Source organism: Rhincodon typus, chromosome 10 (assembly GCF_021869965.1).
Source record: "Rhincodon typus isolate 14 chromosome 10, sRhiTyp1.1, whole genome shotgun sequence".
Lineage (NCBI taxonomy): Eukaryota > Metazoa > Chordata > Chondrichthyes > Orectolobiformes > Rhincodontidae > Rhincodon > Rhincodon typus.
Window position 1 is genome coordinate 23911158 of NC_063341.1, and position 18148 is coordinate 23929305.

Below are 18148 nucleotides of genomic sequence, written 5' to 3' on the forward strand. Positions count from 1 at the left end.
GTCTTCACAGTGGAAGACACAAATAACATGCTGAAAACTGATGGCAAGAAGGTTATAGCAGGTGAGGACCTAGAAACTATCATTATCACTAAGGAGGCAGTGCTGGGCAAGCTAATGGGGCTAAAGATAGACAAGTCTCCTGGCCCTGATGAAATGCATCCCAGGGTACGAGAAGAGGTGATGGGGGAAATAGCAAATGCACTAGTAATTATTTCCCAAAATTCACCGGACTCTGGGGTGGCTCCTGCAAATTGGAAAACAGCCAATGTGACGCCACTGTTTAAAAAAAGGAAGTCGATAAAAAGCAGGTAACTTTAGGCCAGTTAGCTTAACCTCGGCAGTGGAGAAAATGCTTGAATCTATCATTAAGGAAAAAATAGCAAGACATCTGGATATAAATTGTCCCATTAGGAAGACCCAGCATGGGTTCATGAAGGGTAGATCATGTTTAACTAATTTGGTGGAATTCTTTGAGGACATTACTTGCATGGTGGACAATGGGGAACCTGTGGATGTGGTGTATCTGGATTTCCAGAAGGCATTTGACAAGGTGCCACACCAAAGGCTGCTACATCAGATAAAGTTGCACGGGATTACAGGTAATGTATTGGCATGGGATAGAGGATTGGTTGACTAGTAGAAAACAAAGAGTAGGGGTAAATGGGTGTTTTTCTGGTTGGCGGTCAGTGACTAGTGGTGTGCCTCAGGGATCAGTGTTGGGACCGCAATTGTTTACAATTTACATCGATGATTTGGAGCTGGGGACTAAGTGTGGTGTGTCAAAATTTGCAGATGACACTAGGATGAGTGGTAGAGCAAAGTGTGCAGAAGACACTGAAAGTCTGCAGAGGGATATAGATAGTCTGAGTGGGCAAAGGTCTGGCAGATGGAGTACAATGTTGATAAGTGTGAGGTCATCCATTTTGGTAGGAATAACAGCAAAATGGACTATGTTTTAAATGAAACAAAATTGGAGGGGGTTTGAGGAGATGTGAAAGGCAATCTTAATGCAGCTGTGTAGGACCTTGTTCAGATTACACTTCGAATGCTGGTGCACTTTTGATCTTCTTATGCAAGGTGATACACTTGCTATAGGTGGAGTGTAGCTAAGGTTCACTAGACCGATTCCTGGGATGGCAGACTTGTCCGAAGAGTAGAGATTGGGATTGTATTGATTGGAATATGGAACTGTGAGGAAATCACATGAAGTGCACTAAGATTCTGACAGGGCTGGACAAAGTGGATACAGGAATAATGTTTCCCCAACCAAGGCATCTAGAATAAGTAGTCACAGTCTATGTGGTAGGCCATTTTGGACTGAGATGAGGAGAAAATTCTCCACTTAGAGCATGGAGGAACTCAAATTCTATACCTCAATATGCTGTAAAATCACTGAATATATTTAAGAAATAGGTTTCAGAAGGGTTCAAGGGATATGGCAAGAAAGTGGAAATATGGTATTGAGGTAGAGGATCATCAATGATCATGTTGAATGGCAGAGTGGGCTTGATGCTCCCTATTTACTATTTCTACGCAAAATATAAACATCAAAATGATGTTACATTCATTAAGCATAGTCAACTTGAGCATTACCACCTTTCCAAGGAGGGACAAACTCCAAAGTTGAAGGGGTAGGAAGGGGAAGCAAGGAGAGTGGTCTGGAAACCCTGACTAAGAATCAACATGATTATCACTTCTTATGGCAAAGGTATGTCCCAAGATGTTTCAAAAGAAGCATTAGACAGAAATTGGCACCAGGTTAGGAGAGTTAACCAAAATTATGGTCTCAGATGCAGACCTTAAGTATGTTAAGAAATGAAGAAACAGATTTGGAGGGAATTCCAAGACCTAGCGCTGAGACTGATGAAGACACTTTAACCGATGGTTTGGGGAAAGGAATAAAGAATATGCAAAAAGTCAGAATTGGAGGAGTAAAGATTCCATGTGCTGCAGGGCTAAGAGGGATTGCAGACATCCTAAGAGCTGTGGCCGTGAAAGAATATTAATAGAAGAGGAAAATATTTGATTTGAGGTGCTGGAGAATTAGAACCAATAACATAGATCAACGAGCAGAGGCTAGTGAATGACAAGACTTGGCACAGGTTAAAACATGGCTTCAGGTATTTGGATAAGTGAGAATTTGCAAATGGCAGAAGTTAGGACGTTGTTAAGGAAAACACTGGTATTGTTGCATCTTGGCAAGGAACAAACATAGCACAAAAAGAAAACTGAAGTGGTTTTGTAACAGACCACTGAAGGGCAGAAACTTTGTGACGGTAGTGCCCAGGTGTTTTCATCACACTATATTAGATGAGGAACCTCAAGCAGAATTAAAATGAAGCTTACAGGCTCACTTGCAGTTATAGCAGTGATTAAAATTTCTGACTAACATAAGACACAAGTGATGTTCACAGAAAGATTATACTAAAACACTTCTCCATACTAAACAGTTGTACAAGATTTGAAAGGGTAATGCGTACACAGGTCATATAGCAGACAGAAAGAATAAAGGAAGTTGCACAATAGGAATTCTGACTCCATCTCTACACTACATTGTGAACACAAGTGAAATTTCAGTAGGATTGAGGGCTTCAGCTTGCATGAACCACTGGCAACTTTTGCTTAAACAAAAGCTTTGAAATAAAATTACTAACTCCATAATTTAGTCAAATTGCTCGTACAAACAATAAACAATGAGAACAGTCTGATGGCAACCTCATCCAAAATATTTACCCCAACATTCACTGACCTGTTGTACATGTCAATCTTCAATTCTACAAAATGTCCAAATATTGATACAAGAGGGCAGAATAAAATGTAGCTACTGTGAAGCTGCCTGGAACAGGCAGGAAGTAATTATTTGTTAAGTTTCCAGTCAGGATTCAGGACAGAGAATGGTCAGCCTTTTTATTTCTCAAGTCTCTTTCCTACTTTTGGTTTCCTTCACACATTGACTTCACATGGGAGTTTGGCAGTCACTGAATTAACACCCACAGTTTTATTTGCTCTGTAACAGTTTTTTTTTTAAAAAAAGAACTGCTATGGCATTCTGGAATTAAAAATGAAAATGCCTTTAAATACTTCAGTGTTCTTATCTGAAGTCCTGTCATAACCCACAAGTATTAATAAAATTCTTGCACAAGATAACCAGACCTAAGGCAGCCAAAAAAAAAATTTACGCACATTCAATTCTAGGATTATAACTAATCGGTCAGGATTCTCAAACAGGGATCCGAGAGAAAATTACGAGTCTGCCAAAACTTCCAGATCATTACTGAAATGATTACACATACATTTCTTATCACTTTTGACAGTATTATCACAACTGTAACAGTATCACTAGTCAATTACAAGATTTCTTAGAACTGATTACCTCTCAGCTTTAAATGATTGGTAATCACCAACTCAAGTTCAGATAGGTCTTAGCATGTGACATAGAAGAGATAAGTTTATGAGATGGCAGCCTACAGCCTGGGTGGATGAAGGAAACAATATCGCCAATCCAGTCAAGCTTGTCTTTCAGTACACCATCATACTGAGACACAGACTGGGGAACAATGAACATTGCTTTTTTGGGTAACATGTTATACAAAATGATTAACTCCTGAATATATGACAGATGCAGAGGGAATCACCAAGTGTCTTATTCTGACAAGTGCTGTATTGATCACTTTGAAGTTTTACAAAAACACAATCTTATTTCTATATACAAACCAAATGCCCACAAAATAATTTACCAAATCTGCCTGTGTAATGCAGCACCACACTGTCTGGCTTTAAACTGAATAGCAATACCAGAAGTATTGATTGTGTGCTAACAGTTTGACAAATGTTGGAGCACAACTGTCTAGTCTCTGACAACATGTGGCCAATATAAAAATAGGTTCCTTCTGAAAAAATTAGTATCGCATTTCTTGATATGAAGAACACGAATTCTTGGCCAATTAAGCAACATACCACAATCTGCCTCAAATTATCAATCCTACTTTCACATCACCCCATTTAGCTCTCGTATGGTTTGGTATTCAGCATAATTTCAGACACATGCAACAGAATCCGAATTTATTATTGTGAGACTGCTACAATGGGACAGAGTTTAAAATCTGAATCACTGCAAGAATTCATAGCTGTTTTGCAGTCAGGTATTAATAAAAAGGTGCCGATTACTAATTCACAAATTGTCAGGTTTATCTTTATTTTTGCTCGTGTGTCTACTTAGTGAAAAAGTAGCAAAAGTGGTGTTCTGCCACGTGTGTTAACAAAGCCTTTTATTTTTAAAACAGATTTACAAGCAATATTTGGAAATTTAAGGAATTTGAAGTGATATCAATATTGTACTGCAAGTCAAATATTCCTCTCCCATCCTGACCTGAATTTACTAGAATTTATCAAATCTTGCAGAAATTATGTACTGTCTCTTCATGGAGGCTGAGCAGTTTGAGTTAGTTAATTACATAAATCTGGAATAAGCAGCTAATACTGGTAATGGTAACCACGAAACTACTGGATTCTCATGATACCCATTTGGTTCATAAACATCCTTTAGGGATGGACCACCTGGCACTGAACATAAAAATAATCCCTTCTGTGAGGACTGTGTCTTTATTTTTCTGTATTTTTAAAATGGTGGACGGAAATGAGTAAAGAACTATGTTGAAACCAAGGATTGCCAGAGGATTCACGTACCTTTGGAAAACCAGTAACCTGATGAGCTAGAGCCAAGGTACTATGTATAGGTGAAGCTTAGTTTCGTACAAGTAGCTGATTGATAATTGGTCACCAGTCCATAGACTAATGATAAAGGCACTGTCTGGCAACAACTGTGATTCGGTCTCCGAATGGGGCTATGAATAAGATACAGAAGTCAACAGACCACCACTAGTTCAGGAGCTCTCTGCTCTCTGGAGTGAAAGCCATTTCAAATCTGAAGAAAACTAATTTGCTCTAAGCCTGACTTTTACCTAATTAGTCAGAGACCTTTCTACAAGTACGAACTGGTCTCATGTATCTACTGCAAACCAGTAAAAACATCAAGAAGGAAGACGGAAAAACAGCATTCTGGCCAGCAGAAGCAGCATAATTATCTCAGCAAACACGTAAACAGAAACTACTAATCTGCCAACCCAGTCTTTCCCCGCCTCAAAGAAACAGCCATCTTTTTTGTTTCATGTGTGTATGAGGAAGAGTTTGGTGGGGTGGGTGGGGTGGGGGTTTAGAGATTTAATGAGTTATATGCTGATGGTTCATAATTGATTACCTGTAGCTAGAGTCTATTTATTTCTAAACACAGAAAACTGGTCTCTGCTTTCTGTAAATCTGGGTCTGCAAACCAGGCGAGTTAAAAGAATTGTGCATTTAAAAAAAATGAATCTAATTTCTGTGATGAGCCAGGAACAGCAAGACTTGATTTTTGGTGTGCTACCTTTGAGGCATAACAAAGTCCAGTTAACCCTGCCAAATTCTCTTCAGTAACATTTTGGGATTTTTCAGTTGTGAAATTATGTTGTGCCAGAACTGTGCAAACACTTTATACTTTACCAACAATGTCCCAAACTCTTCCATCACCATTCCTGAGTATATCATGTCCTGCAGGCGGAACAGCTCCGTTAGAAGTGACAGTGTAATTGGATAAAGTCAGGACAGGATAGCGTTAGAAGTTTTCAATATTGGTCCTGGCCCCATGATATCGTTTGGTAGCAGATAGCACAGGAAAACATCCTGCTCGGAACACCTCCTGCCCTCACTTAGCTGATGATTCAACAATCCATGTCGAATATTATTTGTAAATTTTAAAAAAAAACTCAGTGACAACAGCAAAATTTATTTTCAGTGGGGGGCTTGAGCATCCATGATCAGCAATGACTTGGTAGCACCACTGCTGATCAAGCTGGCAGAGTCATGGCAGACAGACTGGGGCTGTAGCAGATAGTGACAGAATTAAATTAAAAGGAATATCTACTTGACTTTATCCTCACTGCAACTGCCACAGAGACATCCTCCTATGACAATAATGGTAGAAGTCATCACCACACATTCTTTGCAGATACAAAGCCCTATTTTCATACAGATGAGTGCACTCCAGCTTGTTGTTTGACACTACTACACTGGTAGACTCAGAAGTTCTCACAGCTCAAAAACAGACATCCACGGGGCACTGTTGGTCATCTTTAAGAACACCGAATACCACTAAAATGTAGTCTCATGGCCCAATATATACCTCACTTTTTCATTACTAATCGAGTGAGGAGACTGTTCTGGTTCAACGAGGATACAGCAGTGTATACAAGGAACAACACAGGTATACCTCCAAATTGAGTTGACAGCGTACTGACACAAAAATACTGAATGACACAGGTGCCAAACTGCAGAAGTAGTAAGTTATAAGCAGGCCTTATCTAATCACAACCAGCAGTTCTAATCTAATTTCTTGTGGTACTGCCACATGCAAATGAGTAACACCGGACAACTCAACAAATAACCAAGGGAAACAGCTCCACGAATATCCCTGTTCTCAGACTTCGGTGTAGCCAGTATGTGGTTATAAAAACAAGGTTGTAGGGTTCAGAAATTTTGAATTGATAATCCATGTCAGTTTCCTTCCAGGGACTCCACCATCACACGGACTAGTCTTCAGTCAATTCAGTTCACTTCCCTTCCCAAGATAAAGAAGCAACCAAGCATGTTGGAAACAAAGGGTTGTTCAACATCTTAGCTGTGCTGGTGGATAATGTGGTCTCAAACTTATCATATCTCTAAACAAGCAGCCACCTGCCCAGCAAAATGGGAAACAGCATGGTTTTGCTCAGAGCACAAAAGGCTGGGCAAATATAATCCACCTGAATTATTTCCTTGTCAGTCTAACAACAAAAGGGCATCACCAGTGCTATTAAGCTGCAAGTACTCAACAACCACTTGGTCAATGAGGTTCAATTTGAGTACAATCAGGACATCCTGCTCCTTATGTCCTTGGTCTAAACATGGATAAAATGGCTGAATTCCAGACAGGAAGGCAGCATTAGACCAAGTGTGATAACACAGAGCCTGAGCAAAACTGAAACCATTGAAAACAAAAAGAGAAAACCTCTTCACTGGCACAGCAATCACCTAATCCCCAGTATACCACTGCAAGAATTTCTCAATGTTCACAGCCCAACATCTTCCACTACTTTAATCAACAACCTTCAATGTGAGGCAATGCTGAGTACATCAACTGACGGCTGCAGTGTTCTGTTCTTTTCACTTCTAAGATATTAAAGTAGTCTATGCTTGCATGCAGCAAGACCTGATCAATATCAAACTTGGGCTGATAAGTAACATTTGCACATACAAGTGCAAGAGAATCCTGATCAACAAAGTCAAAACGCTTTCCTTTCAAATTCAACTACATTACCACTGCCAATACTCCGTTACCAATACTTTAGGGTCACCATTGACCAGATATGGAAATGGGCCAGCCACATAAATATTGTGGTCACAACAGCACAGCAGAGGCTGGAAATTCTGCAAGAAACTCCCCAAGTCTTCCCACCATCTACAAGACAAGTCACAGGTGTGACGTAATATTTCCCATTTACCTGAATGGGTGCAGCAACAATAGCATTCATGAACTTCAACATAATCCGGGACCAAGTAACCCTTTTCAATGGCACCACAGCCACTATCTTCAGCATTCACTCCCTTTACCACTGAGAGTGACTGCACTGCAAATTCTTAATGCTATTTAAACTGCAACTTTGAGATGGAGCCTCTGCCATCAAAAATAAGGGCAGCAGACACATAGCAACATCACCAGTTGCAAGATTCCCTCCGGGTCTCACTCCATCTTAACTGGAAACTAAAGTACCATTACTTTTTGTCACAGAGTGAAAATCCTGAAATTTCCTACCTCACAATAGGAGGTCCGACACCATACAGACTGCAGAGGTTTAAGGAAGGACAGCTCACGACCATTTTTCCCTCAAGGGCAATAAAAGCTAGCATTACCAGCGACACCCCAAACAATGAGCATTTTTTTTTAAACAGAAAAACTTGCAATAAGTTTCAAGCAGTATTGTTCACATGGGAGGAGTAATTCAAAAGCAAAAAAGTGTTCAGAACCCTTTCCATAAACCACTCCAATATCTGAATTGTGAAAATAAACATATTTCACAATACTGAAAAGCATGAAGTCCACCAGATCTAGATAGAGCTCCATTCTAGTACTTCAGTGTGCCATGGCTAGTAAAGTATGTGGTACATAAAATTATGCAGTACCTAAAATTCTGAGGGACGTAGATAGGATAGATCGTTAGAATCTTTTTCCCATTGCAGGCACGTCTGCGACCAGAGGTCATAGGTGTCAGATATGGACTATATTGTAGAGAGATCAGAGGAAGAATTTTTTTCACCCAGAGGGTGGTAGAAATGAAACACACTGCCTGAGAGGGTGGTGGATGCAGGTATCTTCAAAATTTTAAGCATCTGGACATGCACTGAAAATGCCAGGGGATAGTAAGCTATGGGCCAAGTGTGGGTAAGTTGGATTAGCATAGCTTGGTGTTTGTTGGCATAGACATGGTGGGCCAAAGGGCCTGTTTGTATGACTATAAATTCTCAATTTTGAACACTGGCATCACTAATTAAAGTTTGGATTTTAAAATTCATCTGCTTTATCCAACAAGATGGACTTATTTTAAACAAAGCAAGGTGGATACAAAATTGATTCTGGCAGGAAATAAACAGTTATTGTTGACTGGTGTTTTTGACATTGGAAGGCTGTCCCTAGTGGCATTCCACAAGCCTCAATACTAGCCCCTACTTTCTGCGACATTAACAACTTGGGACATGATTGACGACACAGAAATTGGTCATATGGCTGCTAGCTAGGAGGATAGCTTCAGAAAGATCAATGGACTGGTCAGGTGGACAGAAAGGTGGCAAATGGATTTCAACTACGAGAAATGATGCATGCCAGTAGGTCAAATAACGCAAAGGAATACACAATTCAAGAGTAGAGAAATGGAAGGGCTTTGAAATGTACATCTGCAGATTCTTCAGTTCTGAAATGGTTAAAAAGTATGGAATCTGTCCCTTTATTAGCTCAAGTATAGCATATATAAATATGGAGTTTATGCTGGATCGGTCCAAATCAATAATTAGGCTACATTTAAATACTGTTTGCAATCTGGTCACTTCACCACAAAAAGGATTAATTGCAGCAAACAGGGTACATGGGAGATTTCCGAAGATGTTGCCAGGACCAAAAAACACAGCTATGGGGAAAATTGAATTGTCTACTGTTGTTCACCTTGAAACAGTAGTACCCAAGGAAGATTTGATTCAAGATGTACTGGGGAGGGGGTGCTGGATACAATGGACAGGATGGGGTCCACTTATCTTAGTAGAGACGTCAATAACAAGGAGATATCAACTTTCTACCGATCGTTTAAAAATTAGAGGGGAGTTAAGGCAAAGTTTTATCAATGGGATTGAATGAATCAATTAATGATTTTACTGTCACATTGTATTTTATAGTGAGAAAAACAGTAAACTAGTGAAAAATGTTGCAACTGTCGCTAAAATCTGGTGCCAATGGAACGTTCTGTCTCCAAAGGGTGCTGTAGCAGAAACCCTAAGCTTATTAGCCTGCAGACAACAGCCCAAGTGGCTTCTTTCTGGGCTATAAACTTTCAAATATTCTACTTTATGATTCATATATAAACAGTAGTGTTAGCCAATATATCAACCGCTGCAGCTAACTTGGAATCCACATATGATTAGTCGCACTTCTGATTCAATACATAAAAACAGAGCAACAGTTTTGAAGCATGTGATCTTACTACTCATAACTTCCACGACATGAAGCACGCTTGTATTTGGTGCAGTTAAAATTAAAGATAACTTTTTTTTAAAATTACAGCGTTTCAATTTCCTTGATTAATAAATTAAATATATTTAGTTCTGCATACAAGTAGATCCTTACTGTAATGAGTGAGTGAATAAAATTGTTTCTCCTCGGTAGTTCCGATTGAATGCTAGTCTGACAAAGGTGACTGGTACAACTTCAATGATTTTCACTCGCCAGAAGTCGTATGAAATATTTTTATGGATGGCCGCCAACTGCACTGACGTCGTATACCTCACCTCCATGACATAAAAAAAATCTTCCCCCTTCGGTAACACTTCTCATTCTTTTGTAAATACAGGGCTTACAACGATCGCAACAATGTGACGATGGCAGTGGATGTAAAGCTAATCGCCTCCATTAGAAAGGAGTCTATCGTGGAGGAAATTACTCACCATTGCTGTCTGATCGGACATAACCATCATCAGGCCCCTCAGAACTCCTCGGACTGTCTTCGTTCGTGGATTTCGCGGAACTACGCCGACCCCTCAGCGTCACTCCCGTCTCACTCGCCATTAGCTTCCTGCCAATGGGCAAAGAACAACAGAGGAATCAGCGACAGAGCAAAGAAATTGACAAAGGAATTTAAAATCCTTAACAGATCGCACTTAGTCCTTAAAACTGAGCACTAACAATCCCGTTGGATGTAGAATTTTTTAAAAAGCATAATTCAATGTTAAAATCTTGTATTTCATCCAAAAAGGACGAGAATAAATCACAAGGATCAAAACAATTTTAAAAGATGACAAGACGACAAAAAAACACATTTTCTCTTCAACCGGATCTTTAATTCTGAGTTTGAAAAGGAAGTAAGTGGTATAAATGTCTCAACTAGCTGCTTAGCAAAACAAGCCCTCAGTGAGAAACTCCTCGACCAGTTGGAACTTCTGATCCTGGGCCAGAGAATTGAGGGGAGGGGGAGCACTAGAGTACCCCAGAGCCGGCAGACACATCCTGTCAGCCGCATTAGAGTAGTGCGGAGCGGCTCCTAAAATGTGAAAGAAGGGGAAATGAAACAGGACCGGCGACAACATCCCGCAATAATCAAGGATTCGACTCCTCGCTGCATCTGCTGTGTAATATCTCGATCCCACTGTTAATAGCTAGCGCTCTGAGCGGACCCCCACCGCAGTGAAATGCAGGTATGAGAGCCAAACCCCAGGAGTCTACAAGCTGCCTTCCCTGCTCACCTGCTCCGGCAGTCGATACAAACACCACCGCAAGTCCCCGCGTTCGGAAAGGGAACGTGACCTGAACAGCGTGCGCCGCATGACGCGCTAAGAAAGGAAGAGGGGGTGGAGAGACGTCAATGCGCGTGCTTCTGTGGGGCTGTCTATCCGCTTGTCACCCCGTCTTCACGGATACAAATGTACACGAATATCGGCTGTGTGAAGCCGAATCAAAGGGAAACGGGATAGAAGGAAGAGGTAAAACAGCAAACGAAAAGGAAGGAGAAAATTTTAAAAACTGAATAAACATACAAGTCCTCTTTACTGCAATAATTAACGTTTACTTTTGAGAAATCAAATTTTCACTCCAAAACCGCGTTTCACTCGGTCTCTTACTCTGAAGTAATATTTCTCCCCCAACGGCAGAACTCCTTTTAATGACTGCCTTACTCGTCCCTTTTTATGGTTCTTGTTTCCAAGAGGTTGAACCGAGGTAGGCAGCCTTTTTAATCACCTTACTAAAGATTGTGCAGAATAAACTCTGAAAATGCTCAAGTGGTCAAACTTCTGTCCTCTTGCTGGCTGACTGATCCAGGATTCCCAGTTTTTTTTTTCATTTTATATTACCTATATTCGCGCCTTTTTGCTTCAGAATTGTCAGAGAATTTGAAGTCCTTAACACAGAAAGCAAAGTGGTACCAGAACGTTGGGGCATTTAAACCTCGACGATATTGAAGAGAGGAATCAAACAACGAAAAACTGCGGATGCTGGAGATCTGAAACAAAAACAGAATTTGCTGGAGAAACTCAACATATCCGGGACCATCTGTGGACAGAAAAGAGAGTTAACTATCCTTCTTAAGAATAGTTTTGAATAAAGAGAGGGAATAGTTTGCGCACATCAAATCTTTCTCTTCCACCCAGAGACGAGAATTTCTGTAGCAGGTACATTTTCCTCGTCTGACAGAAAACTAGTTCTGAGGAAGGGTCACTCGACCCGAACTATTAACTCTGATTTCTCTCCATAGATCCTGCTAGGCCCGCTGAGCTTTACCAACAATTTCTGTTTTTGTTTCTGAGTAAACTAGGGTCCTTGACCTGGTAAAGCCATGCTAATCCAACAAAAAGGTCAAGCGTTCCTTGGTTTGACAGAGGTCAGGAAAACGCATTTTTTTTTCCTGTTTTCACGGATAGAATCAGAGGTTTTCCATTGGCGAATGGAGAGCAGGAAGTGCTGGACATCAGTGCTATTTCAGCTTTCCAAAGCATCGAAGATTTCGACGGTCCCAACTGCCTGGACATGGAATTAAATATCACACATGCGCATGTGACACAACATTCAGTTGTGTTAATAACAGTGTGGAGCTGGAGGAACATAGCAGGCCAGGCAGCATCAGAGGAGCAGGAAAGCTGACGTTTCGGATCGGGACCCTTCTTCGGAAAGGGGGCTCTGAAACAAATAGACTTGGGGGGGACATTTGGGGTAGGAAAGGTAGGTGGGATGGTGACAGCAGGTAGATAGTGCTGGGGATTGGTCAGCGGGGTGGGAGGAGCGGATAGGTGGGAGAGAAGACGGACAGGTCAAGGAGGCAGGGATGAGAAGGAGGGTTGGTCTTGGGATGAGGCCGGGGGGTGGGGAGATTTTGAAGCTAGTAAAGTCCACACTGAGGCCATTTGTGTTGGTTTGATATCAACAATAATTGAAACATGATCATAGTACCAAGTGGCAACATTCTTGCCCTGCCACTATCCATTCATCTTTTTTTGCCGGGGCCTACAAATGTGCATGAGCGGATGATGGACATTGCCAATGAGGAACGCTAACAGGAGCTGATTCCTTCTGAAGGTCAAACGTCACAGGATTTGGGTTTACAATGCAACAATAGAGATATTCACACTTCAGTGAACAAGGTCAAAAATCACACGACACCAGGTTATAGTCCAACAGGTTTATTTGAAAACACAAGCTTTCGAAGCTCTGCTCCTTCCTCAGGTGTAGTGTGGAAATGGAGGTATACCAACACAGAATTTATAAGCAGAAAGGTAACAACCCTAAAAATGAGATAACAAGGTGTAGAGCTGGATGAACACAGCAGGCCAAGCAGCATCAGAGGAGCAGGAAAGCTGATGTTTCGGGTCTGGACCCCTAAAAATGGCTCACTGACCACCTCCTGTTGAATCTTTAATCAGTTCGAAAGGAGATGCAGGGTCACAGTCTGAGGTTTCAGGGTAGACCATTTCGGATGGAGATGAGGAGACATTTTTTCACCCAAAGAGTGGTGAGCCTGTGGAATTCATTACCACAGGAAGTAGTTGATTCCAAAACATTGAATGTATAAAAGAGGCGGCTAGATACAGCACGAGGGCAAATGGGATCAAAGGTTATGGGAGAAAGCAGGATTAGGCTATTGAATTGGATGATCAGCCATGATCGTGATGAATGATGGAGCAGGCTCAAAGGGCCAATTGGCCTCCTCCTGCTCCTATCTTCTATGTTTCTATTGATTAAAATGCAAATCCCAGAATTTCTTTCAAGTCATTGCCCCAATCAGTGTATACAAAAGGTAATGCCGCAGGTCAGACAATGCATTTTAGGTGTGAGGCCATATTTAGAATCTGTCTGTGTTTTAACCTGGAGTCAGGCTGGGTTTTTTTTAACACAATAGAATGTATCTGCAAATACACTAACATATTGGATGAAATAATTCACCACATAGATTTATATGTATGTGCATCTGTATGCGAATGTGTGTGTGTGAGAGAGAGAGAGTGTGTGTATGTGTGTGTGCGCTTGAGAGACTGTGTGTGTGTGTGACGGAGTGTATGTGTGTTAGGGTGTGTGCGCAAATGTGAGAGAGGGTCTGTGTGAGTGCGTTTGTGTGAGACAGTATGTGTGTAAGAGTATATAGTGTGGTGGGATCACCTGCAGCGTGACATGAACCCAAGATCAAAGGCTGTCCTCATGGGTACAAAACTATCAGCCTCTGTTCAGCAATTTTGCGTTGTTGTGTATTTCGAAGTCCACCTCGGAGAATGCCTACCTGAAGATAGGAGGCTGAATGCCGTTGACCGCTGAAGTGTTCCCTGACTGGGAGGGAACACCCCTGTCTGGCTATTGCTGCGTGGAGTCCATTCATCTTTTGTCGTAGCATCAGCATGGTCTTGCCAATATACCATGCCTCGGGCATTCTTGCTTGCAGCATATGAGATAGACACCATTGGCCGAGTCACATGAGTATCTGCTGTGCACGTCGTGGGAGGTGTTCCTACTTGTGCTGATGGTATACATGTCAATGATCTGACATGTCTTGCAGAGGTTACCATGACAGGGTTGTATAGTGTTGTGGTCGATGTTGTCCTGAAGGCTGGGTAGTTTGCTGTGAACAATGGTCTGTTTAAGGTTTGGTGGTTGTTTGAAGGCGAGAAGTGGAGGCAAGGTGCTCATCGTCATCGATAATATTTTTAAGGCTGCGAAGAACATGCCGTAGTTTCTTGGCTCCGGGGAAGTACTGGATGACAAAGCGTACCCTATCAGTCGTATCCTGTGTCTGTCTTCTGAGAAGTTCATTACGGTTTTTCGCTGTGTCACATCGGAACTGGCAATCAATGAGTGGAGCATCATATCCCATTCTCACGAAGGCATCCTTGAACACCTTTAGGTGTCTGTTGCTGCAGGTAAGGATGCCCTGAGGCATGGTATATTGGCGAGACCATGCAAATGCTATGACAGTGGATGAATGGACACCGCACAATTGCCAGACAGGGGTGTTCCCTCCCAGTGGGGGAGCACTTCAGCGGTCAAGGACATTCAGCCTCCAATCTTCAGGTAAACATCCACCAAGGTGGACTTCGACGTACACAACAAAGCAAAATTGCTGAGCAGAAGCTGATAGCCAATACCCCATAAGGACAGCCTCAGTCATGATCTTGTGTCTATGTCATGCTACAAGTGACCCCAGCACACTATATACTCTCACACACAAACACACTCGCACACTCACATACCCTCTCTCTCACACACACACACGCACACTCTCACACACATACACTCTCACATTCACACACTCTTTTTCAAGCACACAAGCACATGCGCGCGCCTGCACACACTCTCTCTCATACACACACATGTATGCACATGCATATAAATCAATGAAGAGAATTATTTCATCCAAGATGTTTGTGTATTTGCAGATACATTCTATTTTGTTCATAAAATAAAACCAGCTTGACTCCAGGTTAAAACACAGACAGATTCTAAACAAGGACTCACACCTAAAATGCAGTGTCTGACCTGAGATGTTACCTCTTGTATATACTAATAAAACCTTTAATTATCTTCGGGAAATGACTTGAAAGAAATTCTGGGTTTTGCATTTTAATCAATAAAAAGCTGTGTCTCCTTACTAACTGATTAAAGATTCAACGGGAGGTGGTCAGCGAGCCATTTTTAGGGTTGTTACCTTTCTGCTTATAAATTCTGTGTTGGTATACCTCCATTTCCACACTACACCTGAGGAAGGAGCTGAGCTTCTAAAGGTAGTGTTTTCAAATAAACCTGTTGGACTATAACCTGGTGTCATGTGATTTTTGACCTTGTCCACTCCAGTCCAACACCAGCAGCTCCACATCACACTTCAGTGAGATCAATCATACGGATTAAAACAGAAACTGCTGGAAGAACTCAGCAGGTCTGGCAGCCTCTATGGAGACAGTTAACGTTTCAAGTACAATGTGGCAGTTCCAAAGAATCATAGAATTGTTACAATGGAGAACGAGGCCATTTAGCTTATCATGTCTGCACTTTCTCTCTGAGCAATTTACATTTCTACTAATCCCCTGCCATTTGCTCATAACTCCGCACATTGTTTTTCTTTAAGTAATCACCCAATGCCCTCTTGACTGCTTCAATTGAACCTGCAATCTCCACACATACGGGCTGTACATTCCAGATCTTTTTTTCTCTATTCATTTGTGAGTTGTAGGCGTCGCTGGCTTGCCAGCCTTTCTTGCCCATCCCTAGTTGCCCTTGAGAAGGTGGTGGTGAGCTGCCTTCTTGAACTGCTGCAGTCCTCCTGCTGTGGGTTGACCCACAATTCTAATAGGGAGGCACTTCCAGGATTTTGACCCAGTGACAGTGAAAGAACAGCGATATATTTCCAAGTGAGGATGGTGAGTGATTTCGAGGGGAACTTGCAGGTGGTGGTGTTCCCATATGTCTGATGCCCTTGTCCTTCCAGATGGAAGCGGTCGTGGGTTTGGAAGGTGCTGTCTGAGGATCTTTGGTGAATTTCTGCAGTGCATCTTGTAGATAGTACACACTGCTGCTACTGAATGTTGGTGGTGGAGGGACTGAATGCTTGTGGATGTAGTGCCAATCAAGCTGGCTGCTTCATCCTGGATGGTGTCAAGCTTCTTGCGTGTTGTTGGGGCTGCACTCATCCAGGCAAGTGGGGAGTAGTGCCTCCCAAACATTTTTCTATTGTGATCTTATTTAATGCTTCAAACTTGGTGAAAATCGAGAGTGACAACTACAGAGGTTGAGGGAGAGAGCAGTGCAAGGGTTCATACAACATGGGTGCAGACACAGAACACAACACTAATAGTTTGCAAGCTCTGTCATTGACCAGGCCTCAAAACTCTTTGGATTAGACACCATGCCCACAGGAAAAAAAATGCCTTTAATTGGGTCTTACAAGATCCCTACTCCATAGTGGCGGAGTAGCAGTGTTGCTCCTGGCCTGGAGCTCGTCTGCTTCTAACCATTTTCTTCATGTTGTTTTCTTGTTAATTTTACTTTTTTCTTTTGCTCCTTTCTTTTGCTCTATTTTTTCTTTCTTTCTCTCTTTAAAAAGCCTTTTCAGCGTCTTTGGCAGGGCAAGGGTGGGCGCAGCCTCCCGAGCATGCTTGGGGAGATTGAGCCAAGCGAGCCCAATGTGGAGGACAGTGAGCCCTTAGGAAGCTCGCGACAGCAGTGAATATGGGCCCAGCGGCAAAAGATGGCACCGGAGTGTGGCGACTTCAACGTTGGTAGACACAGAAGTGAAGAACTCAAAGCAATGGCAGCAACACCAGCTTTCAAGATAGCGGCAATGGCAGAGTGGCCTCTGCGGTTGGTGGAGAAGGTGGCATCCATGGTCAGTGTTAGAATCAGGATGCTGGGCTTCAGTTGCAGCGATGTGATAGGCCTGAATCAGTTTTCTTGGCGGATCCATGGGAGTGGCATTTGCATCGATGATAGTGTGATAGGCCCGGTGTGGTACTCCTGGAATGCAGTAGTGGCCATTGTGGCCCTGGAGTGAGACCCCTGGAATGGACTATGATGCGAGGGCGTTGGTAGGCCCAGAGCCCGTTGTGGAGACCCCCATCCACCCCCGTACCCGTTGTCGAGCACAGCACGAGAAGGGAGGAATAACTCTGTTTTTAGTTATAGTCTGGTTATATCTTAATATCTTCTGTAAGTCAAAATGGCACCGGAGCACGGCAACATATTACACTTTTCACTGTATTTATTTGTTAAATACAAGTGACAATAAATCATTCATTCATTCACCAGCCTGTATATCTACCTTTGAGCTCGCAGCCCCATCCCATGTCCCCACTGGGTGACACAACTCATAGTTTGGGAACCACTTTCCTATAGGCATTAAAAGGAAAAGATTAGAAAAGAGAAATGTAGGTCGATTGGAGGCAAAAACATGAGAATTTAGAATAAGAAAGAGAAATAGTGTGCAAGTCCATAATTACCTTACAATTGTTTTCACAGCAGAAGTTTCCGGGGGTTCACCTACATTATTCTTTAAAATTTGAGTCACAGGTAGACAGGGTGGTTAAGCAAGCATTTAGAACGCTTGCCTTCATTGCTCAGACCTTTGAGCACAGAGTTGGGACATCATGTTGAGGTTGTACAGGCCGTTGGCGAGGCCTCTCCTGGAGTACTGTGTACAGTTCTGGTCACCCTGTTATAGGAAGGATATTACTTAACTGGAGAGAGTTCAGAAAAGATTTTCCAGGATGTTGCCAGGAATGGAGGGTTTGAGTTGTAAAAGTAGGCTGGACAGGCCGAGTCTTTTATCACTGGAACGTAGGAGATTGAGAG

General features: G+C 42.2%; 1 protein-coding gene across 6 annotated transcripts in view; it reads right to left on the reverse strand.

Annotated features, from left to right (window-relative positions):
- The window catches only part of soat1 (sterol O-acyltransferase 1), a 61526-nt gene extending 49217 nt beyond the window's left edge, over positions 1 to 12309 (reverse strand). The window contains exons 1-2 of one of the 6 annotated variants that reach the window (XM_048602036.1): positions 12151 to 12309; positions 10279 to 10406 (exon numbers count right to left, since the gene is read on the reverse strand). In XM_048602036.1, coding sequence (XP_048457993.1) covers positions 10279 to 10399 — 121 coding nt within the window. In that variant the 5' untranslated portion in view covers positions 10400 to 10406; positions 12151 to 12309. The other 5 variants (XM_048602038.1, XM_048602040.1, XM_020526923.2 and 2 more) reach the window with 5 other exon arrangements.
- Between the last annotated feature and the right edge of the window lie 5839 nt (positions 12310 to 18148).